This window comes from Leptomonas pyrrhocoris (genome assembly GCF_001293395.1).
Source record: "Leptomonas pyrrhocoris isolate H10 chromosome Unknown, whole genome shotgun sequence".
NCBI lineage: Eukaryota > Euglenozoa > Kinetoplastea > Trypanosomatida > Trypanosomatidae > Leptomonas > Leptomonas pyrrhocoris.
In genome coordinates this window covers 387,151-407,402 of record NW_015438378.1, presented here as the reverse complement: position 1 = coordinate 407,402, position 20,252 = coordinate 387,151, and the positions used below count along the sequence as shown (strand labels likewise).

General features: G+C 59.9%; 7 protein-coding genes across 9 annotated transcripts; all 7 read left to right on the top strand.

Annotated features, from left to right (window-relative positions):
• Positions 1–497: 497 nt before the first annotated feature.
• Positions 498–1,053, top strand: ABB37_08166 (putative FKBP-type peptidyl-prolyl cis-trans isomerase; the record flags this gene model as incomplete). The annotated part of the gene is made up of 1 exon (XM_015807068.1): positions 498–1,053. Exon 1 carries the CDS (start codon positions 574–576, stop codon positions 1,051–1,053), a length of 480 nt encoding a protein of 159 aa, XP_015654463.1. The 5' UTR covers positions 498–573.
• Positions 1,054–1,823: 770 nt separating this feature from the next.
• ABB37_08165 (hypothetical protein) lies at positions 1,824–6,491 on the top strand (the record flags this gene model as incomplete). The annotated part of the gene is made up of 1 exon (XM_015807067.1): positions 1,824–6,491. The coding sequence occupies exon 1, from the start codon at positions 2,067–2,069 to the stop codon at positions 6,489–6,491; it is 4,425 nt and encodes a 1,474-aa protein (XP_015654462.1). The 5' UTR covers positions 1,824–2,066.
• A 911-nt stretch (positions 6,492–7,402) lies between these two features.
• ABB37_08164 (putative histone H3) lies at positions 7,403–7,867 on the top strand (the record flags this gene model as incomplete). Its single annotated transcript, XM_015807066.1, has 1 exon — positions 7,403–7,867. Exon 1 carries the CDS (start codon positions 7,475–7,477, stop codon positions 7,865–7,867), a length of 393 nt encoding a protein of 130 aa, XP_015654461.1. The 5' UTR covers positions 7,403–7,474.
• A 598-nt stretch (positions 7,868–8,465) lies between these two features.
• ABB37_08163 (hypothetical protein) lies at positions 8,466–9,165 on the top strand (the record flags this gene model as incomplete). The annotated part of the gene is made up of 1 exon (XM_015807065.1): positions 8,466–9,165. The coding sequence occupies exon 1, from the start codon at positions 8,575–8,577 to the stop codon at positions 9,163–9,165; it is 591 nt and encodes a 196-aa protein (XP_015654460.1). The 5' UTR covers positions 8,466–8,574.
• Positions 9,166–9,818: 653 nt separating this feature from the next.
• On the top strand, positions 9,819–10,353 carry ABB37_08162 (putative nuclear transport factor 2; the record flags this gene model as incomplete). 3 transcript variants are annotated; one of them, XM_015807064.1, is made up of 1 exon in its annotated part: positions 9,819–10,353. In XM_015807064.1, the coding sequence occupies exon 1, from the start codon at positions 9,979–9,981 to the stop codon at positions 10,351–10,353; it is 375 nt and encodes a 124-aa protein (XP_015654459.1). In that variant the 5' UTR covers positions 9,819–9,978. The 3 variants fall into 3 exon arrangements, with proteins under 3 accessions (XP_015654459.1, XP_015654458.1, XP_015654457.1); XM_015807063.1 differs by having other exon boundaries at positions 9,821–10,353; XM_015807062.1 differs by having other exon boundaries at positions 9,857–10,353.
• Positions 10,354–11,074: 721 nt separating this feature from the next.
• Positions 11,075–13,510, top strand: ABB37_08161 (hypothetical protein; the record flags this gene model as incomplete). Its single annotated transcript, XM_015807061.1, has 1 exon — positions 11,075–13,510. Exon 1 carries the CDS (start codon positions 11,303–11,305, stop codon positions 13,508–13,510), a length of 2,208 nt encoding a protein of 735 aa, XP_015654456.1. The 5' UTR covers positions 11,075–11,302.
• A 380-nt stretch (positions 13,511–13,890) lies between these two features.
• On the top strand, positions 13,891–19,983 carry ABB37_08160 (putative protein kinase; the record flags this gene model as incomplete). Its single annotated transcript, XM_015807060.1, has 1 exon — positions 13,891–19,983. Exon 1 carries the CDS (start codon positions 15,622–15,624, stop codon positions 19,981–19,983), a length of 4,362 nt encoding a protein of 1,453 aa, XP_015654455.1. The 5' UTR covers positions 13,891–15,621.
• Between the last annotated feature and the right edge of the window lie 269 nt (positions 19,984–20,252).

Here is a 20,252-nt window from a genome sequence, read left to right as displayed (position 1 = left end):
GAACGATATCTCTTTTTCTCTCTTGTTTTCTTTCCTTGATTTCTCGGACGATTCTGTGGGTGCACTGCGCTCGAGCGTTGGCGCGTGCGGCTTCCGCTGTAGTGTGTGTGTGTGTGTGTTTATGTACTTTACCTGTTAATGAGGCTTTTCTGTTGTTGGTGATGTTGTTTGGGAAGGAAAGAAGGAGTCTTGTCTTTGATTGAACGACAGTATTTGGTCCACGACGTACACGAGAGGCGTCCCAAAGCGACTGAAGCGGAAGAAGAAAATCGCGCTGTTGCTAAAACAGAAGCTGCTCTCTCTCTCTCTCAGGCTTCTCTTCAAACGGCTGTGGAGGCTTCCAGAAAGGCGAAGAACTCCCTCTCCGTGGCGCGCCGTCTTGTGGACGGAGCAACTCCCCGTCTCCTTCCCCCCCCCCCACCCCCTCCTCTTCTCCTTGATCTCCTCTCAACGTACATCATTATCTGACAAACACGAATGTAACTCGTCTGCTGCAAGCCCTTCCGATTCACCGTCGTTGTTATTACTCTCCTCTATTCTTCCTTTGCATTTTTTTTTTCTTCTGATCCTTGAATGCCGAAGGGAATGAGCGCTGCCGACCAACAGTTCTGGGCCACCGTGGACGCCACCGCGGGCGTGCACAAGCTGCCTAGCGGGATGCGCTTTAAGATCATCAACAAGGTGACGGACGTCGCCTCGGCCAAGTCACCGAACGTCGGGGACGCGTGCTCCGTGCACTACCATGGCACCCTGCCGAACGGCAAGGTTTTCGACAGCTCCATGGATCGCGGCAAGCCTTCCTCCTTTGCGCCAAACCAGGTAATCAAAGGCTGGACCGAGGCCCTGCAGTACATGGTAGAGGGCGAGGAGTGGGAGGTGTACCTGCCGCCGGAGCTGGCCTACGGCACGCGTGGCGCCGGTGGCGTCATCCCGCCCAACGCGACGCTCATCTTCAAGATTCGCCTGATAAAGGTGATGCAGGGCGGTAAGGCCGGTGCAGAGGGGCACAAGAAGCTGGAGACGGCCCTCTCCACGTCGTACGCGGATTTGTAGACGAAGTAGAGCGAGAGCCGCACACGCACCCACTCACAAGCGTGATGAACTGTGCGATGCTTCGATTGAAGGTTTCTATTATTATTATTTTGGCTCTCTTCTGATTTTCCTATTCGCGGTGGTTTTGTTCTTCCTTTTCTTTTTCCATTTTGTTTTCCTTTTAAAAACACGCTGAGAGCTTTCGTCTGGTCCACTTCTCCTCCTCGCATGTGTGCGCGCCACGCCGCGGATGTGTGCGTGCAGTCTGGCCGACAGGCACGAGTTCTGCTTCGGCCCTCCTCTTCCCCCTGCTCTTCTGGTCCGTACCGCTACCCCAGCGCAGCACGTCGAGGCGGACAGAAGGAAGAGGACAGCACAGGAGACGCAGCGAACTCTTCTTGTAGCGCGCGAAATGCGAAGCCAAGGCACAAAATCAAAATGGGAGAGAATAAAGGAGGATTATTTTTCCTTGTAGGCTCCTTGAAGGGCCGGCGCAACGCAGCGAAGAATGAAAGCGAAGAGCGAAAAGAAAGTATTCTTCCAACTTTGATGGTGCGAAAAGGAAGGGAGATCGAACGATGCCTTCTCGGTCCCCCTCCTAGCTGAGCTCAACAGGGGAAAGAAGCGCGCTCGTTGCCGTCAACGGCGGTGCTTTGTCGCATATCAAATAAATGCAGCCGACACGCTCCTCCTTCTATTAAAGAAAAAGACCAGTATGTTGCGCGCTTAAAGCTCGCCTCTCATCTCTTTCTCTCTCGCTCTCTCTCTCTTCTCCATTTGGATGTCTCGCAGCTTTAGCCACGAGCACCTCGCACTCGTCTCTCTGGGCTCTCCCTCCGCTTATTATCTTGTGCTTCTCCGTGTGCGCTTGTGCGTGTACACGCGTCATCGAGTGGAGTGCTTTGTCGGCCAAACTGCCTTCAGTTCTCTTTTGATTTGTTCCTTCTCAGCGTCTTCTCAGAAAAGAGAAAAGAGAAAGAAAGAGAATCGAACGTATAGTGTGTGCTTGTGTGTGCCTATCGGTGTGGGCAGCCATGCGGGTCGCTTCCCTCTCGTCCCCCGCGGGTCTGGCGGGCAGCACCGCAAAGGTGAGCAGCGCTGTTCATCGCCCTCACAACGGCGCCGACGCTCCCCCACGCACATCGACGGCGGCGGGGTGGTGGGACGCAGCGCAGACCGGCGCGGACGGCGGCCCGTTAAGTCCGGAGTGCAGCGATAACCGCAACGACGAGCCCCGCGATCACCCGGTGCAGCGTGCGAAGCGTCCTCTTGCCACGTGTGAGTCGCAGGAGGTGCCGCCGTTGACGTCCTCGGGGGGTGAAGCGGACAGCGGGCAAAGCCGACCACAGCAGCAGGAGCGGAGGCGACTCGGTGAAGCGAAGGCTCATCCTCACTCGAGCGACAACACCGCCTCACCTCGCAAAAACGTGCCGTCCACCATCGTGCAGTTGCGTCCTCCGCCCCCGTCCTCCTCCTCGTCCAACGCATCTGCGCGCATGCAGAGCAGTCATGCAACGGATGCGAGCAGCGTCACCTCCTCCCAATACCTTTACGCCATTCAACAGGACTTGGAAACGTTGGTCCAGCTGCAGCGGCAGCAGCTGCTCGAGACGATGGAAAGTGCGCTGCCGCCTCAGCAGCCCTCCGTCACGCCGCAGACCGCCCCACCACGCCAGCGCCACTCCAGCCAACCTCAACAGCAGCAGCATTCAAAACGACAGCAGCCGACCGCAGCGCCGAGGTTGAAGGGCTCGGTGCAGCTGCAATCTATTGACGCGGTCAAGCAGGCGTTCATACAAGACGCGGCGCGCCTGCTTCCCCCTCCCCCCATGCCCTCCACACCGCCGTCCAGGGGCGTCGTGATGTCCTCCGTCGTAAACGAGAAGGACGCAGCGGACCTGCTGCAACACGGCATCAGCAACACGAGTATACTACCTCATCCAAGCGCAGATGAGGGTGACGATGACGACGCGCAGGCGGCATCGCGATTTGCGCACGTGCGAGGGGCACTGCCGCTGCCACCGCCGCCGCCGTCGTCGTCGCCCATCCCCGCCTCCCTGGTGGAGTACCATGCCTACTTGATGCAGCTGGAGCGCCAGCAGCGGCAGCACTACGAGGTGCTGCGCCGGCAGCGGAAGTCGCAGTGGATGAAGGCGAAGGAAGAGGAGCAGAAGAACCCACCACCACCGCCGCACCACCACAGCAGCGGGCACGCACGCCGCGCACTGTCGAGAGGCCGAGGCGGAGCAACCGGGAACGCCGCCGCCGCCGTCGACGTCGCCAGCTCGACTCCGCCACGGCAACGGATGGGCGCTGCTTCTGCGGCGGCTGACACGGCAGAAACCCTCGTCCTGCAGGACCGTCGTAACCGCAGCCCACCACTAGCGCCGATGCTACGCACGATGCGGCACCGAGGAGTCAATAAAGGTGGCGTGGAAGCGGTGGACGACGCCTACACAGAGGATGAGGAAGAGGATGGTGCGGAGAGTGATAGCTTTGAGGCGCAGAACACACGGACAGACCCGCCGAGCAGTGCGGTGCCGCCACGCAGCAACAGCGGCACTCCTGGAAGGGACAGGCGCACGACCACGCCGCGGCGGACCTCGCCTGGCATGTCAGCCAACTCTGCGCGTATTCGCAGTGCAGCAGCAGCAGCTGCTAGTGGTGACGGGATGCGGGCGAGCTCTTCGCGGACGGGAGCCAAGTCTTCTCCGCAGCAGTGGCCACGGCACGCTACACCGCATACCTGGTCGGCGGGAAAGGCACGAACGCGATCACCCGAGGGGGCGGAGCAAAGGCCGGATTGCCCACGGAAGTCCTCTCCTGCACAACACCAAACCGCAGTGGGCCCCGCTGCACGACAACCGCGTGTACTTCTTGGTCATGCGCCAGCACGTAACAGCGATAGAAACGATGCTCCGTCACGACCGCACGCCCTACGGCCACGACGAGAACCTGCACAACAACGGCAGGAACGGCCAATCATACCAGAGTCTGACAAACAAGTGGACGACGCTGCGGCTGACCTCCCTGACGTCTCTCCGATCAAACCGACTTCTTCATTACTAGAGCAGGAGCTGGGCGGGCTGAGTTTACTCAACAACGACGATTCACGGCTGCAGGCAGCGTCGCGGTCCTCCGCGTCGTCCTCGGCGGATCGTGGTGGTGGTGGTGCTGCTGCTGCTGCGGCGGTGGCGGCGGCTGGGAACAACGGCAGTTTAGCAGGGGCGACACCATCGTCCTCTCCTGTCGAAGCCTTCGCCGATGCGCTGCTAATGGACACGAGCGGCAGCCCAGGCGGTGGTGGCGGTGGCGGCAACGCGAGCCACCCCGTTACATCAGCCCTTTTAGCCACCGTCTTGCGTGCAGCACCCCCCGCGCAGCATGCGCCGCTGATGCTGCCCTTCGCGACACGGTCAGCGGCCACAGCGGGCACCATGACGACGACCACCACTTTGGTTGGCGGCACGGCGGCGGCAATCGAGCCCATCGCCTTTTCCATTTCACACAGCGGTGTTGTCGTGCCGGCCGGCGTCGATCCACACGGCGGCAGCAGCAGCAGTGGCAGGAGGGGAGAGGACACTACAGCATACTCTGCACCACAGCCGCAGCGGCGAACGCTGAAGCACGAAGGCGCAAGTGGGAGCAACCGAGACACGACTCAAACTCCCGCGTCCCTCCCAAGGTCTCCCGAGCGAGAAATGAACAGAGTTGACACCACAGCCGTCGGTCCAGCGACGACGGCGGCGGCGAGCGCCACCACTCCTCCGTCGATGGGTGTGATGCCGCACCCAACACACGACGACCCACCGCACGGCACGCACGGCGATATCGGCACGGAGGCCCAGTACTACGATCGGTGGAATACAAGCAAAACTGATAAAACGAATACTGCCGGACAGCAGAGGCGTGCGTGGGGCCGTCGCAGCTCTGCGGCGGCGGCGGCTGGCGGAGTCGATCAAGCGCCGGACGAGCACCTTGTTAGTGACGGCCCTGGCTTTTCCTCCTTTCCCGGGCCGGACGCGTTGTACGACCGGCAGCCGGAGCGTCGCTCACGCCATCGCCACCACCACCACCGTCGACGCTCACGTGAGGGCATCAGTAGCATGATACCGGAGCATGGCACGGGTACACCGCGAAGCAGCCGGTACCACAACAACAATAACAGCTCCGGCAATGGAGGTGGGGGTGGAAGCGGCAGTCGGCGACAGCACGTCTTGGGGCGCAGCGGGTTGGCGGAGGAGGTGCAGAACGAGGAGGACGGTAAAGCGAATCGAAGCGAGGAAGGAGCCGCAGCGGAGTGGACGGAGAAGGGAGGAAGAGGCGGACAAGCACAAACGCTGCCGTCGTCGTCGCACGCGCGCCGAGTTCCGCGGCACCGCAACGGTGGGGCGCACAACATGCTGTGGATGGTGACGGACAACGCATCAACCCCCTCGTCATTTCTATTCCTCGAGGACGCAGGCATGAAAGTCAATGAGGCGCGTGCGCAGAGGAATCAGAAAGATAGAAATGTCAACGCTTCCACCCGCAACACGCACGAGACGAAGATTGAGAGAGCATCGAAGCCGCCGTGGCGTTCCCCAGCAGCGCTCATCTCACGCGAGGACGTCGCGCAGAGAAGTCTGAGTCAACAAGACGCGCTGCACACGCCTCAGCGCGGTAAGAGTGTGGAGCGGGGAACAACGGCGAGCGCGACGCACCCTGTGGCCACCGCGACGCCACCAAGTCCGCAGGTTCCGACACACCACCATCATCATCACCCGCCGCCGCCTTCGCCTACTGTAGCGGCGGTGTGGCACGATGTGAAGCGCATGTGGGCCCCCGGCCCGATCCCGCCCGGTCCTTTTGCGACCTCCTATCGCTATCACCCCCAACCGCTTTCGGCGACGATGCCTGACGGAGGAGCGGTGCCGTCCTCCTCCTCGCTGCTGACGCCACATCGGCTGCCGGCCCCGCCTCTTCCATCACCAACTTCTCCATCTTCTCGGGCCCTGCTCGCTCACACAGACCCACAAGCCCGCGTGCATCGACAGCCACCCGTTGATGGCGCTGCTGCTGTGAGGGAGGGCAGAACGGATGAGCTGGTAGAAGAAAAGACGCGTCGCCCCACCGAGGCCCCCGCCGCTCGTGCAGCGGCTGTCCCCAGATCTTCTCCTTCAACAAACACGGCCGACGGCACCTCCGCTGCTGCTCCGGCCTCGTCGAGTCCGCCGCCACCGCCTCCCACTTCCGCCTTTCGAGTGCGCCTTGCACGAGTGCGACGACACACATCGCCAGTGCAGCGCTCCTCCCTACCCGCTGTGGCAGTGCCGCTGTTTTGCATGACAGACTCCCTCATTGGGGCTGCCCTGCAAGACGTGCTGCCGGTGTGCAGAGCCCGGCAGAAGGAGGTGGCGCGGGAGGTGGACCGCCGACGCTACCAGCTCCTGTCCGTAACTCCCCCTTCCACGGCGTAGTCGGGTGCTGGACACGTGTTTTCGGTGTAGAGGAGAAGACAGAAACAAACAAACACACACACGCCGATACACAGAAATGATACGTACGTGAGGGAACTTGGCACGCCCAAGTTGATTTTTGCGGTCGTGTATTTCGCTGAGACGCACGTGTCGACCTTCATTTGCCGCTTCTTTTATTACTGTGCTCTCACGACTCATCCTTTCCATATTGTTGTTGTTCGCCCTTCGCAGCACTTCTGTTGGTTTTCTCACGAGTAGTTTTATGGCTTTCTCTTCCACTGTTTTCTCACTGTATACGCTGCGCAGTGTGCCCCACCTTGCTTGTGTTTTGAGTTTTCACTTTACCTTCTTCCTTTTCTTTTCTCGTCTTTTGTGGGATGAATGCCGCTGCGGTAGGAGCATGGGGGAGAGGTCCTTCTGTTTGTCTTCGCCGATGAACGTCACCGCGCCCCTTCCCACTTGTACCACTACTCCTACGCTTTAAAAAAGCAGCCACGGAAGGTGTCCCTCTGTGTGCGTGGGTGTTGACAGCTGCACGTGCCATCCTTTCCTCATCACCTTGTGCTCTCTCTCTCTCCCTCTCGCATGAGCGCCTTCGTTGTACCCTTACAATGTGTGTATGTGTGTGTGTCTTCCTCTTCTACTCTCTTCTCTTGCCTTTTCCTTTGCTGCAAGCTCCGAGTCCAACGCGGAGCGTGACACCGACGGTTCGGCAAAGGCAGCGCACCAACGCCGCAAGTGTGCCTCCTTTGGCCGTCCCACCTTCGTTTCTAATGCATGAACCGTGAAGAGTCCACTTCACAAGGCAACTTCTTCGCTGCTGTTGCTGTTGTTTTTCTTAACTATTCACCGTCGAACCTCTTCTCTCTCTCCCTCCCTCGTCCTTTACTTTCGCTGTTCATTGCACGGCAGATTTCCAGCTTCCTCATCGAGCCCCGCTACCCACACCCACACACCCCCATACACCCCACCCCGCCGTCACCATGTCCCGCACCAAGGAGACCGCCCGCGCGAAGCGCAGCATCACGTCGAAGAAGAGCAAGAAGGCGCCGCGCGCCGCGTCGGGCGTGAAGAAGGCGCAGCGCCGCTGGCGCCCGGGCACGTGCGCGATCCGCGAGATCCGCCGCTTCCAGAAGAGCACGGACCTGCTGATCCAGCGCGCACCGTTCCAGCGCCTGGTGCGCGAGGTGTCCAGCGCGCAGAAGGAGGGCCTGCGCTTCCAGAGCAGCGCCATCATGGCCATCCAGGAGGCGACGGAGTCGTACATCGTGTCGGTGCTCGCGGACACGAACCTCGCCTGCATCCACGCGAAGCGCGTGACGATCCAGCCGAAGGACGTGCAGCTGGCCATGCGTCTGCGCGGTGAGCGCCACTAGAGAGGGGTGCGTGCACGTCGTGCAGTGGAACCCGGCGGAGGCGGCGTGAGCGGCGGCGTCGGCACACACCGGCACCGCTGCCCCACCCGCCCCTCCCCCACTCCCACACGGTGACTCGTCATGCATCCGCCTGAGCGCGTGCGTGCGGGTCACCCCATAGATGCACTATTTTTCTGGTTTCTTATCTCTTTATATACAACACGTGAAGAATCTGAAGAAATGAACAAACGTGGAGTTCTGCATCGCAGCTGACCAGGTCGAAGCCGTCTCTCGTGGCCGCGTTTGGCGACGAGTGTGGTACTTCGCGTAGATATGGAAGCTGACGTTGATGTCTGCACGCTGTTGTTTGATCGCAAATTGTATTTCAGTTGTTGGCACGCGGCGCTGATGGCCTTTCTTTCATTCTCCTGTTTCGACATTTTGTAGGCGTGAAGGATCTCGTACGTATGACAGGGCGATTGCAAGCTTGAAGGTGCGGTGCCTGATGCAGCTCACTTGCACCGCAAGCCGCATGTAGCGTCTGAGTTTTTTCTTTTCTTCCTTTCCATACTGTTCCTCTCATCTACTCCTTCCTCTCTCTCTCACCCTCTCTCACGCAGTACTGCACCCAGCGGAGAGGCACTTCCCTTCCTAGCACAATTTGGAAGCTCACCACGTAAACCTAAACACGCACGCACGCACGCACGCACGTACGCGTACAGTCCGCAATGGGTCGCCTCAAGGTCACCCCCAAAGGGAAGGTGAAGAAGAACATTCCCATTACCCGCGTCGGCAAGAAGCAGTACCTGAAGCGCCGCTTTGCCCACGTCCGCGCCGTCGACGTCGCAGGTGCCAACAATCGTTTTACGCAGAAGTACTTCGAGGGGAACAACACGGCGGAGCAGACCTTCACCCGACTAGGACTTGCCATCGACCCGAGCGCCGCAAAAACCGCGCGGGAGAAGCGCAAATCGAAAGTTCGCCCGCAAACCCGTCGTGTGTTTGAGGAGCAAGACGAGCTCGCAGCGCACGTGCAGCACGTGAAGGCGACGAAGATCGGCCGCCCCGTCAGCGAGCAGGAAGGCTCGACCATCGCCAACCTTATACAGCGCTACGGCACCGATCTGAAGGGCATGTCCTTAGACCGCAAGCTGAACCCTTTTCAGCTGAACGCGCGGCAGCTGCAGCGGCAAATTGTCAACTATCTGAAGTGGGAGAAGGCGGCATTTCCGGCGCAGTTTGCGGAGGCTGAGAAGAAGGGCTGGTTCGCGGTGGAGCAGTACGCCGATCCGCAGCTCCGCTCTGCGCAGCGGCTGTAGCGAAGTTACTGTTTGGCGTTTTCTCTTTCTTATACGGCGGAGAGGAGCGACACATGTGTGTGTTTGGGCCCCCGCGTTGTGTGGTGTGTGTTTGGGCCTGTCCCTCCTCCCCTCACTCGGGGGGAGGGGCGGGGGACGATCTTGCGAGCGGCGGATGCCGCTTAAGCGCGCTAAAACTCGTGTAATTTCTTTTGGTGACGTATTATTTTCTGTTGTTTGTTTCTAACGTCAGCTTTTAACCTTCACGGAGTAATAGTTAAAATAATAATAATGCGGATGTTACACAGGCGCTGTCGGAGGCGTCACACCACCGGCAAGAATTGCTGCTGTTGCTGCCGCTTCGTGATGGCAACACCACATCCACTGGAGAAGAGAGAAGAGAGAAAAGCGATCGACTTGGGCAACGCAGTTTTTCTTCCTTCGGGGGCGTGGGACGGAGCGTAAAGTAGATTTGTTTCGTCAGTACTGCTGCTCTGGTGGCGAGCAAGTTTCTCTTGTGTACTTGGCAGCAAAGAAAAAATATATATGGTGCACACCCTCACTAACCCCACAGAGCCGGAGAGACATCCAACTACCCTTGCCTTTTCCACCTCGTTTTCTCATCCCTTGTCGCGTGCCTTCGGTGTGTGTGTGTTGGTTCTTCTTGATTGCTAGAGCCCTCTATTTTTTTCTTCTTTTCCCCAAAATAAAAGACACAGCAGATAGCGTATTCCGCTGCTACGTATTCACCCCCGCACTCACCCCTCAAAAGAATATACCGCCCCACTGATACACAGCAACAAATAAACGGCAAAGAAGGCGAACGAGCCCATCATGTCTTTTCAGGAAGTCGGCACGGGCTTCGTGCAGCACTACTACAACTTCTTCTCCACCCAGCGCGCGCAGCTGGCTGGCATCTACCGCCCGTCGACGCTGCTGACGTGGCAGAGTGAGCAGATGCAGGGCGTGGATGCGATTATGGCCCGCTTTGCGAACCTCGGCTTCTCGGAGGCCGCCTTCAAGCAGGACAACGTGGACTGCCAGCCTTCCCTGAGCGGTGGTGTGCTTGTGGTGGTGAACGGCGAGGTCGCCTTGAAGGACGAGCGCCACCCCCTGAAGTTCAACGACGTGTTCCACCTGGCCAGCGACAACGGTCAGTGGTACGTGTCGAACCAGGTCTTCAACATCGTAGGCGGCGGTGGTAACTAAGGAAAGTATAGTAACACTTCTGTTTTGTTATGTAAGAACTCAACAGTCAACGAAGGAGACACCAACGCACGAAGAAGGGCGACGAGGGCGGGAAGTCGAGGATGGTGATCGAGGTGGGTCAAGAGCGGAGCCTTAACAGAATCACCAGCGAGGCCGAAAACTGACCCCTCGTTCTCCTCACCAGCCAGACGCGCGATTCCTTTCTCGCCTCCATTTCGTGTTCTTCTTTTGCTAAAGTGGCGTCGTTCTTGTTTTTTTTCGCAGCAGTTCTCATCGACGTGTAGTGAGGACTGTGCAACAAGGTGGAATGTCTAAAAGTATAGGTTTTAACGGAGGATAAGTCTCATCATCAAGAGAGCAGACGTATATACGTGAAGGCATGCAAGATACTCTCACGAATCGGCGTGTTGTCTGCCGTCGACTTCTTCTGCGTGTTTTTGTTGTTGCTGCGGTGGCTGCAACGTACGGCGTACGATATTTCGTTCCATTTTCCCTTGCCGATAGGAAGACGAAGCCGTTGTCGTGCACAGTATAGATGATAAGCAGAAAAGAGAACTTTTAAGCCCCTTCCTCCTCCTTCCTTTTTTGTTGTTGAAGTGTAGGTAGGTGTGTGTGTGTGTGTTGTGGTGATGCCGCCGCCGCAGCGAAGGGCGAATTTACTTCCATGAGCTTTTTCTTCTATCCACACGTTTTGACTTCTTTGTTCTCCCTCTACTTCTTAGAGCATATTTTGTTGTTGTTGTTGTTGCTCTCTTTCTGAAGACACCGCAGATAACAAATTTTTTTTGGTGCAATACGGGGCTCTTTCCTTCTCTCTCTCTCTCCCTCGCACACACGCACATCAATCTCATTTTCTTTTTCCTCTCTGCTCTTTATACGCCGCCTCCGTTGATAGTCGGGGCATTAACGCGTCGGCCTTCTCTTGTTTGATTTTTTAATAGGAAGAGCAATGGATCAGTTCTATAAGGAACACGTCGCGGCCGTTGTTCTTCAGCAGCAGCAGCAACCTCTTGAAGCGCCGACATCTCCACCGTCGTTGCTGGAGGCGTTGCGACGCATTCCCAAGACGGACCTGCACTGCCATTTGAATGGCAGCATCACGCCTGCGTTGCTGGCGCACATGGAGCGTCTTCTTCTTCAAGAGCACCGCCGCACACACGCCAGCGGCGGCGCAGACAAAGCCGCAGAGAACATGGCGAGCCCTACCGCCGCGGAGGCGGAGGCGGGCCACATCCTTTTCTTCAACTCGCAGGAGAAGCGCATGCGCAACGTGCTGGCGTCGCCCGCCTCACACGACGCCGCCGCCGCACCGGCCGGGGCATCCGCCTCCCATTCCAGCCCAAAGGATCGGATGAACTACTGCTTTACCGTGTTCGATGCCATTTACAAGATCATGACGAACCTCGCCTTCACCCGTCTGGCGGTGCAGGACATGCTACTGTGCAGTGCGGCGGAGAACATCATGGCGATGGAGATCCGCACCTCGTTGCGCGACGGTTTGCGGCGCAGCTTTCGGCATGCCGCTGCCGCTGCCGTGGTGATGGCCGAGGGAGCAAACGAGCCGGTCAGCACGGCAGTGTCCAAGGAAATGTACGTGGACACCGTCATCGAAACCGTCGAGCACGTGCTGGCGGGCGGGCTGGTGGACTTGGAGAGTGGGGAGCTGCTGTCGACGGAGGCCACTGCGCATATTTTGGCCAACCCGCAGTGCGTCATCGACGAGGAAAGGGAGAAAAAGGCAGCGGTAGAGGGAGAGGAGGCGGTGGCGGTGCGGTGGTGGCGGGTGTACGACCGCGTGTACGGGTCGCTGTTCACTGCAGCAGCGCCGCCGCCGCCGCCGCGCGAGTCCCCGGATGTGCCGTCGCACCGGCGCTTCTTTGTGGAGACGGCGCACGCCAATTTGGTGTGTCGCATGCACGTCCGCCTGCTGCTCTCCATCAACCGGGCCGCGACGGAGGAGGCAGCGTGGGAGGCGGCCCGCCTCACCACACGCACCCAACAGCGCCAGGTTCAGCAATTCCACACGTGGTGCTGCGCGGCGGTGACCACGACGCCGGAACGTGTGTGGCGGAAGCTGCGGCAGACGTGCTGGGTCACCGGCGTGGACCTCTCCGGTAACTGCTACCGAGGCCTCTACACCACCTTCAGCGCCGCGCTAGCCGCCGCGCGACGGGGAACGGTGCCAGCCGAGGGGTGCGGCGCGTCCACCGTGCAGACGATGCCCACCACCGCGGCTGCCGTGACGCTACACGGCGGCGAGAAGCAAGACGCGGCGGAGCTGCACGCGATGGTCGCCTTTTTCCCTGATCGGTGGGGCCACCTTGTTTTCACCGATGACGACAACCTGTCCACGATTCTGGCCGCGCAGCAGGGAATTGAGTTGTGCCTGACGAGCAATCTGCTGACGAGCGGGCACGCGAGTGTAGCGGAGCACCACCTGGGTCATCTCTTGGAGCTGTGGGACCGCATGCCACAGAGCCGACACGCAAACGTACACGAAGAGGATGAACTGTCGGCGGCGACATCGCCGTCTGCGCAGTGTGTTGCGGCGACCGAGGCAGCGCGTTTGGCAGCGCGAAGGCGGTCCGTGGAGCGTCGCTATGGCACGGCGTCAGCAGACGCCCTCCCCAGCACGGTGGTGTTCAGCGAGAAGGAGCTGGTGGCGGAGGACGCCAACGGTGCCAGCAGAGCGTACGTTTTGCCGAGCATCTCCTTCCACACCGACGACCGCGGGGTCTTCGGCACGACGCTGTCGGACGAGCTGGTGCTGGCCTCGCAACACCCGTCCGTGCAGCGCCTGTGTCATCGCATGACCGGTGCGGAGGACGTCACGTCCGTCGCCGCGTTGGCCGAGTTCTTCTGGCTCTTGACGCGGCTGTCGCTGACGCAGGTCTTCTGCCTTCCCCTGCCGGTGCAGCTGCTGGCGGTGTGTCTGACAGAAGGGAAGTTCATGGCAGCGGAGGCGCACGAGGGTGCCGCTTCGCGGATGTTGCGGTGCGGCAGTGCAACGGAACCCGCGGCCTGGCGGGACTGGCCGACGTTTGTGCAGGTGTGCGAAGACGTCTCCACCACGCAGGCGGGTGGGCAACTCGCGTCGCAGCTCAGCAGGTGGGAGTACACGTGGCTGAGCCACGAACTCGATCACTACTACGTGTAACAGAGCCATAAAATGTTCTGTTGCTGGTGTTGTTGTTGTTCAACGCCGTATCGCCTATAAAGGAAAAAAATCAAAAGCATTCGAATTGGAATGAGTTGTTGAGACCTCATTTTGACAGCGGTGCAGCAGAGCGCTCTTTGCTTGTTGTTGTTTTTTAGGCGTGCATTGAGGCTTTTGTCGGCGTGGTGAAGGGGATGTGGGGTGTCACGGGCCGTGTGCTGCTGATACAAAAGCCTCGAGCATTTCTTGTTGGGTTTCTTTATTTCGCTGCTGCTGTTGTTGTTTGCCGTATTCCTTCACCTTCGCCCCTTCCTCCGTCTCCGCTCTTTCAACGGCCTTTCCGCATCACCGGCGCTCCTCGATGTATTCGTGTTTCCCCAGGACAGATACAAACGAAAATAAGGTGTCGCACACTCAAGACGCGCACACACACACGCCTTCACACGTGCGGGTACAGACGTGTTTGAAGTAGAGAAGGGGAGCAGTACGGAGACCGATAAATCATCTACATTTAAAAACGAAGAGGTTCGCTTTGTTGCCTCTGCGTCTGTGGTGTCTGAGGTTGTCTGGATGTCCGCGTGAGACTGATATGGGTGGCTTTGAACTCCAGCACATGCAATCTATACAATAACAAAAAAGAATCGAACTACATAGATATTTATACATATACACACTCACACACACGCCTTCACCTGCGCGCCTCCTTTACTCGCCACCGGAGGGAAGTCTTCTCTCTCTCTCTCTCTATATATATATGCAGATTTTCTTTCTTTGCTCTTTAGTCTGTTGCTGTCGTATTTTGGGTTTCCTCATTGTTTCTCATATTTATTTTTGTTTCTTTAGCATCTCAGCCAGTGCTTCTTGCAACGGAGAAAAGACCCGACGGAGCGACATGCCGATAGCGCGCACCATCGTGCCACCTTTCTCTAACGAAGCTCAAGTACATCGGCTTCTCCCTTCGCACGGCTGGGCACCAGAGGTGAGTTAACCCCCAACCCCAACCCCACCCGCCGGGCATTACTGTTCTTTTCCTTCGTTTCCTATCCCTTCAATAGAGCGAGAGACAGTCGCATCCTCATCGCTTTTCCCGTGCGTGTCCGTGTCTGTGTCAGACCTGTCGCCTTTTGGGGGGTGCGGGTGCTTCCAGTTCTGTGTACCGCGCTCTCCCTCCTCCCGTAAACATTTGCTTTGACGTCGCGCATTGGCGCCGTGTGTGTTCCTCTCTCTCGCCGTTTCAAAAAATTGCATCGTCGTCTGTTTTTTGTTTTGGTCTCTTGTCCTTCGCACTCTCTCCCTTCTCTTTTATGCCGCCAAAGCGCAATGCGCGGAAGACGGCTGCAAAGCCAGCGGCTGCGCGCGCGAAGACGTCCTCCGCACCGGCGAAGGCGGCTGCACCGCGCGCCTCAAGGGCCGCATCTTCCTCCTCCGCTTCCACATCAAAAACGGCCGCCACCGCCGCTCGCAGGCGATCAGCAGCCGTGAAGCGTGCTGCGGAGAAAAGCAAGAGGACGGTGTTGTCCACCGGCAAACCACGCAGCAACGCGAATCGTGCGTTAAGCAGCAAACTACCGGTGAAGCCGCAACCGAAGACGGCGGTCTCTCGCGCAAGACCGTCGACGTCGAGAACGCAACGAGGAAGGGGGAGCTCGAGAGCGTCAGGCAAAGACGACGAGCAACAGCATGACGATGACAAAACGAGTAAGAGTGAGAGGGATGACCAGGTCGGTAGCAGCGCCATGAGGACGCCGGTTGACATCAGCGATGTTGAGGGCGGCACGTTCCACGACGACGACGATGTGGTGCTCCTCCATAGCAGCTCCGAGCTCGCAGCAGCGGCAGATGCTGCGCCATCGGCAGCGGTGCTCTTCTCGACGCCTTCAAAAACAGACGCCACCGAAGGTGGGAGACAACAAGGTCGTCATCGGTCGCATCCGCTACGTGGAGGCGAAGATGAAGATGAGCAGCAGAGCAGAGAGACGAGTCCCGCGATGCTCACGGCTGATAGTGAAAGCAAGCGGAGCAGCCACCGCTGGCACAACCATTTTACCTCCAACGCCGCCTCAGCGACGCAGCTGCGGGGAGAAGAAGATAAAGCAGAAGAGGCGGAATGCATGAAGGACGACACAAGCCGAGACGCAGCGGCAACGGAGGGAGAGCAAGAAACGGTGAAGCGACTCTTTGCACGTCCACAGCGATCTATATCCTACTCCCCTCTCTCCTCGCACGCCTCCTCCTTATCGTCCTCGCTCGTCTTTGTAGGCGATGAGGCGGCTGACCACACCCTGCCCATGGATAACGATGAGGAAGGACTTCGAGGCAAGCAGCGAGCGACGACGACGACGACGGCCACCGCCACCACCAAAGCACCCACCTCATCTCGTGCGGAAGCGAGTCTAAGCAGTCTATCATCCAGCTTTGACATGAGTGTGTTTCAGGATGCACAGCCACCGGGGTCAGCGACCGCAGACACGCCGCCACCGCCGCCGTCGTTGGCGCTGCAGGGGCAGGACGACACCGTCGTCTTCTACTCGGCACAGAGCAGAACGGAGGATGACGACTCCTCGCACGTACAACACAGCGCGGATGTTGACCTCTTAGGCGGTCCGACGAAGCTGGACACCGCACTGGCGTGGTCTTCGTCTTCGGCTTCGCTGCTGCCGATGGTCCTGAGCACGAACGATGCCGTAGGAGGCGTAAGTGAGACGCGTGATGCTGATGGTAACGCCGATGCGACGCGGCCTGCACGACACGGCGTGACTGCCTCCCCACAACCCAAAGCAGAAAGGGCAACTGACATCGGCGGCACCACCACCACCGCCCATGTACTGCGGCCCTTTGCGTTCTCCAACGTGTCACCTCGCTCGTCAGCGCAGCAGACGCACTTCACAAGTCCGTATCGTGAACAAGATCGACAGCAGCAGCAGCAGCAGCACGTGCCTTCCTCCACGGGAGGGCACCTGCGCATGGGCGGCAGCGTCGGCCGCACCCGCTCCCCCTCCGCCCCCACCGGCCGCTTCTCTTACGGGTGGTTGAAGAAGGTGAACGCAGGGGTCGAGGTACCGCCATCGGAAGGGGCAGCCGCGGTGAAGAAGTTCCCTGCCCACCCTCTCGCACCGTATCCCCCGCATCGACCACCTCTCTTGCACTCCTCGCCCTTCTCTACTCCGCCCACCGCACGCCTCCCTCTTCCGCTGGAGTGCACAGGGGAGCGGTCGGGCAGCAGCAGCAGCATCAGCCACAGCGGCAGAAGCAGTCCACTGCGCGGGCGTCTGCGTGAGCCGCCGACGTGGCGCTCTCCGCAGCCGCCCCGCTTTGTGACGTCGCTGAACGTCTCCCCTGTGTCTGTGTGGCCATCGATGTGGAACAGTAGCGCCCGCAACAACAGAGACGACCGAGATGGAGAAATACCCTCCAGTTATCCGTTGGCGTCACAAACAAATGTGCTGCCTGCCGTGACGACCATCACACATGCCACCGCCGTCCCGGCACTTGTCGCATCGCAACGTGAGCGAAGCCCTTCTAACTCCTCTGCCTCTACAGCTGTTCTCACGCAGACCTTCACCCAAGCCTCCGCCGGTGCTGCCAGCGCGAACGCGGATGTGCAAGCGATGACGCTGATGTCGCCGCCTCCACAGCCACCGTCCGCCTCCCTCGCCTCACCCACAGCGCGCTTCACGTCTCGTGCGGAGGCGACTCGTCCTGGTCCGAGCGAGGTGGCAAGCCGGTCCTCCACGCAGCTCATCACGAAGGCTGCCGCCACGCGTCCGACAGCGTCTCCAGTGACCATGTGGATCTGCTTAGATGAGGAGGAGGAGGAAGAGGAAGGGGAAGAGGAGGACACGGCGATGGCGGGGCAACGGGGTGTTGCAGCGGCCGCCCCAGCCGACGTTAGAGCAGCAGTATCCACAAGAAGCTATCCACCGCGTACGCAGATGAAGTACGACAACGAGCAGACGCGTGTGGATATCAAGAGGGAAGGGCAGCGGCAGCCTTCGCCGTTGCGTCGCCGTGCCACGGAGAAGAGTCACCCCATCGCGGACATTCTCTCTCCGACGTTTCGCCCACGCCGACGTGCGACGCAGCCGTTTGCTTCACAAACCCGCTCGGTGCGCGTAGACGACTACGCCGCCCGCCCCAACGGTGACGCGCGTCCTCGATTTTCGAGCCAACTCGATGACGACGAGGATGACGAGGGCGACGGTGTCGAGGCGGGAGAGACGCCACCGCGCAAGCGAGCGCGTCTCTCCAGCGTGGCCCCTCCGTTTCCCGGCGCGTCGGTGGATGTTCTCAGCAAAGACGCCGACGGTTCTGCGCCGCGGATCATTGCCGATGGCGACGACGCGGAGGAACAGGCGCACGAACAACTGCCGATGGAGGCGGACGCGTTCGAAAGAAAGGGCGATCTCGCAGCTGCTGCGCAGGCACCTCGCGTGAAACGTGTGCCGGCACGGCGGCTATCTACGCCGCTGCGGAGTGGGTCAGAGGAGAGTGAAGGAAACAGTCCGTTGAAGCCCACGGTGAAGGACCTCTTCTTTCCGGAGCGGCTGGACCCTGAGCTGCGCCCGTGCAGCCCCTTCAACGAGAGCATCCACGCCTATCAGCAACACTACCAGCAGCAGCAGCAACAAGACGCTGAGCTCCATACAAGGAACACCGGTGACTCCGTGGCGGGCGTGAGGGACGCGATGCAGTACGTGCCTGAGGCAGCGGAGGGGACAAAGACGACGACGAAGCGCGGCGCGACGGCGACGATGCATCGACCTGGCCACAAACGTGCTCGTACATCGCCGACGAGACGTGAGAACGGCACCGTCGTCCCCCCTGCCCTGCCCGACTGGGGCCGCCCCGCCGACGCCATCCTGCGCGACTTCTTCCCCATCAAGCCCACGAAGAAGGTTTTCATGGCAGCAGCACAGACGGTCATGTCGCCGCAGCACTTCCTGGAGCCGAAGGACTTCTGGCAGGCTTTCGCTGCGGCGGAGTTCGTCGGGGAAGGCAGCTTCGGCCTCGTCTGGCGCTGCCGCACGGTGGACGGTGACCTCGTCGCCGTGAAGTCCTGCCCCATCAACCTGCACACGAGAGCCAACATCGAGGATTCCTTCTCGACCATCCGCGAAATAGCAACGATGCGCTTTCTAAACGAGATGCAGGTGCCCTACGTCTTGCCGCTGCACAGCGCCTTCTTCGTGAAGGCGGCGGAGGCGTTGCCACCGCTGGCGCAGGAGGCCCTGGCGTGGCGGCAGCAGCTGCGTAAGCAGGCTGAGGCCGCGGTGCTGGAGAAGGAGGTGGTGCGGCTTGGAAAAGGCCACGGTCAACTCTCGCGGCGCGGTGGGGGTCGTGGTGGCTACCAAAAAAGCCGGCGCGGAGGCGTTACAGCAGCACCAGCGTCAGCAGCAGCGCCGTTGACCTTCGAGCAGCAGGTCACCGCGGAAATGGAGTGTCAGGCGGCAGCCGAAACGCGAGCGGAAAGGGCGGTCCGAGCACGTCTGGAGCGGGTGCGGCTGCCGCGCTTCTTATCCATCACCGAGGACGACCTGCGCCAGAGCGACGCGACGGCCTTCTTGGTGATGGAGCTGTGTGACGGGGATGTGGAGGGCATCCCCCGCAGCGACGGGGTGGCGAAGGGTGTGGTGTACTGCGTGAGCTCCGCGCTGGCGGCGATGCACGAGCTGGGTCTGCTGCACCTCGACCTCAAGCCGAGCAACGTTCTCTTTGCCTATGAGCACGGGCCCTCTCAGTCCTCGCCGCCCGCGCCGTCGCACACCAACATGGACGCTGTTAAGTTTTACCTGTCGGACTTCGGCAACTGCCGTCTTGTCGGGCCAGACCCGCTCGACGAGGTGGCGGAGTCCTTCGGCACCTTCGAGTACATGGACCTCCGTGCCCTGCAGGACGCCGTGTGCGGACGGCCGACCGACGCCTTCAGCCTCGGCGCGACGCTGTACGAGTTGCTGTACGGCAAGCGGCTGTACCCCAAGTGCAAGAACCCCAAGTGCGCTGAGGAGGACGACCACTCGAGGGAGTGCTTCGTGGAGATGGCGAAGCGGCCGGTGGTGCTGCCTACGACTATCACTACTGCTACTACTTCCGCTGCGACGACGACGACGGCACTGCCGTTGCTGCAGCCGCGGCCGGCCGCTGCTGGCCCACCTGATCGCCCCGCCGTCGCAGCGGATGCCACGGCCGCCCCCTTCCTCCGTCCATCGCACCCGCGAGGAAAGAAAAGGAAGCCCGCGCCGGCGACACGAAACAAGGACAGTAGCAGCATCAGCAACAACAGCGGTAGTGAGACGCTGCAATCAGCCCGCTCGACTGCCGCGGCGGTGGCCGCCGCCGCGCTGACGCCTTTGCAGTCTCTCACCTTAGCGTTGCTGCGCCAAAAGTGGGCCGATCGGGCAACCGCCGCGGAGTGTCGGCGGTACCTCATCGACACCTTCCACATCACACAGGCGGACGAAGAGGAGGAAGTATGAAGGGAGGGAGGGGGGGGGAATAAAGCTGAAATCGCCACAGCAGCAGCGTTGACCTGCATCGAGGACGGCTCGATGTGTAGACGTCTGTGTGTGTGTGTGTGTGTAGGTGGATGTTGTCAGGGTTTTGCATGACAGCGTGCGTTTTATCTGCGCATCAGCAGCGCGTCTTTCCTTGTGTTTCTTCTCTCTCTCTCTCTGTCACAGCTGCGCAGCACCCCCGCGTTGATTTCTTTAAAAGAAAAGAAAAATGAACTAGCGTTTTCCTTGTT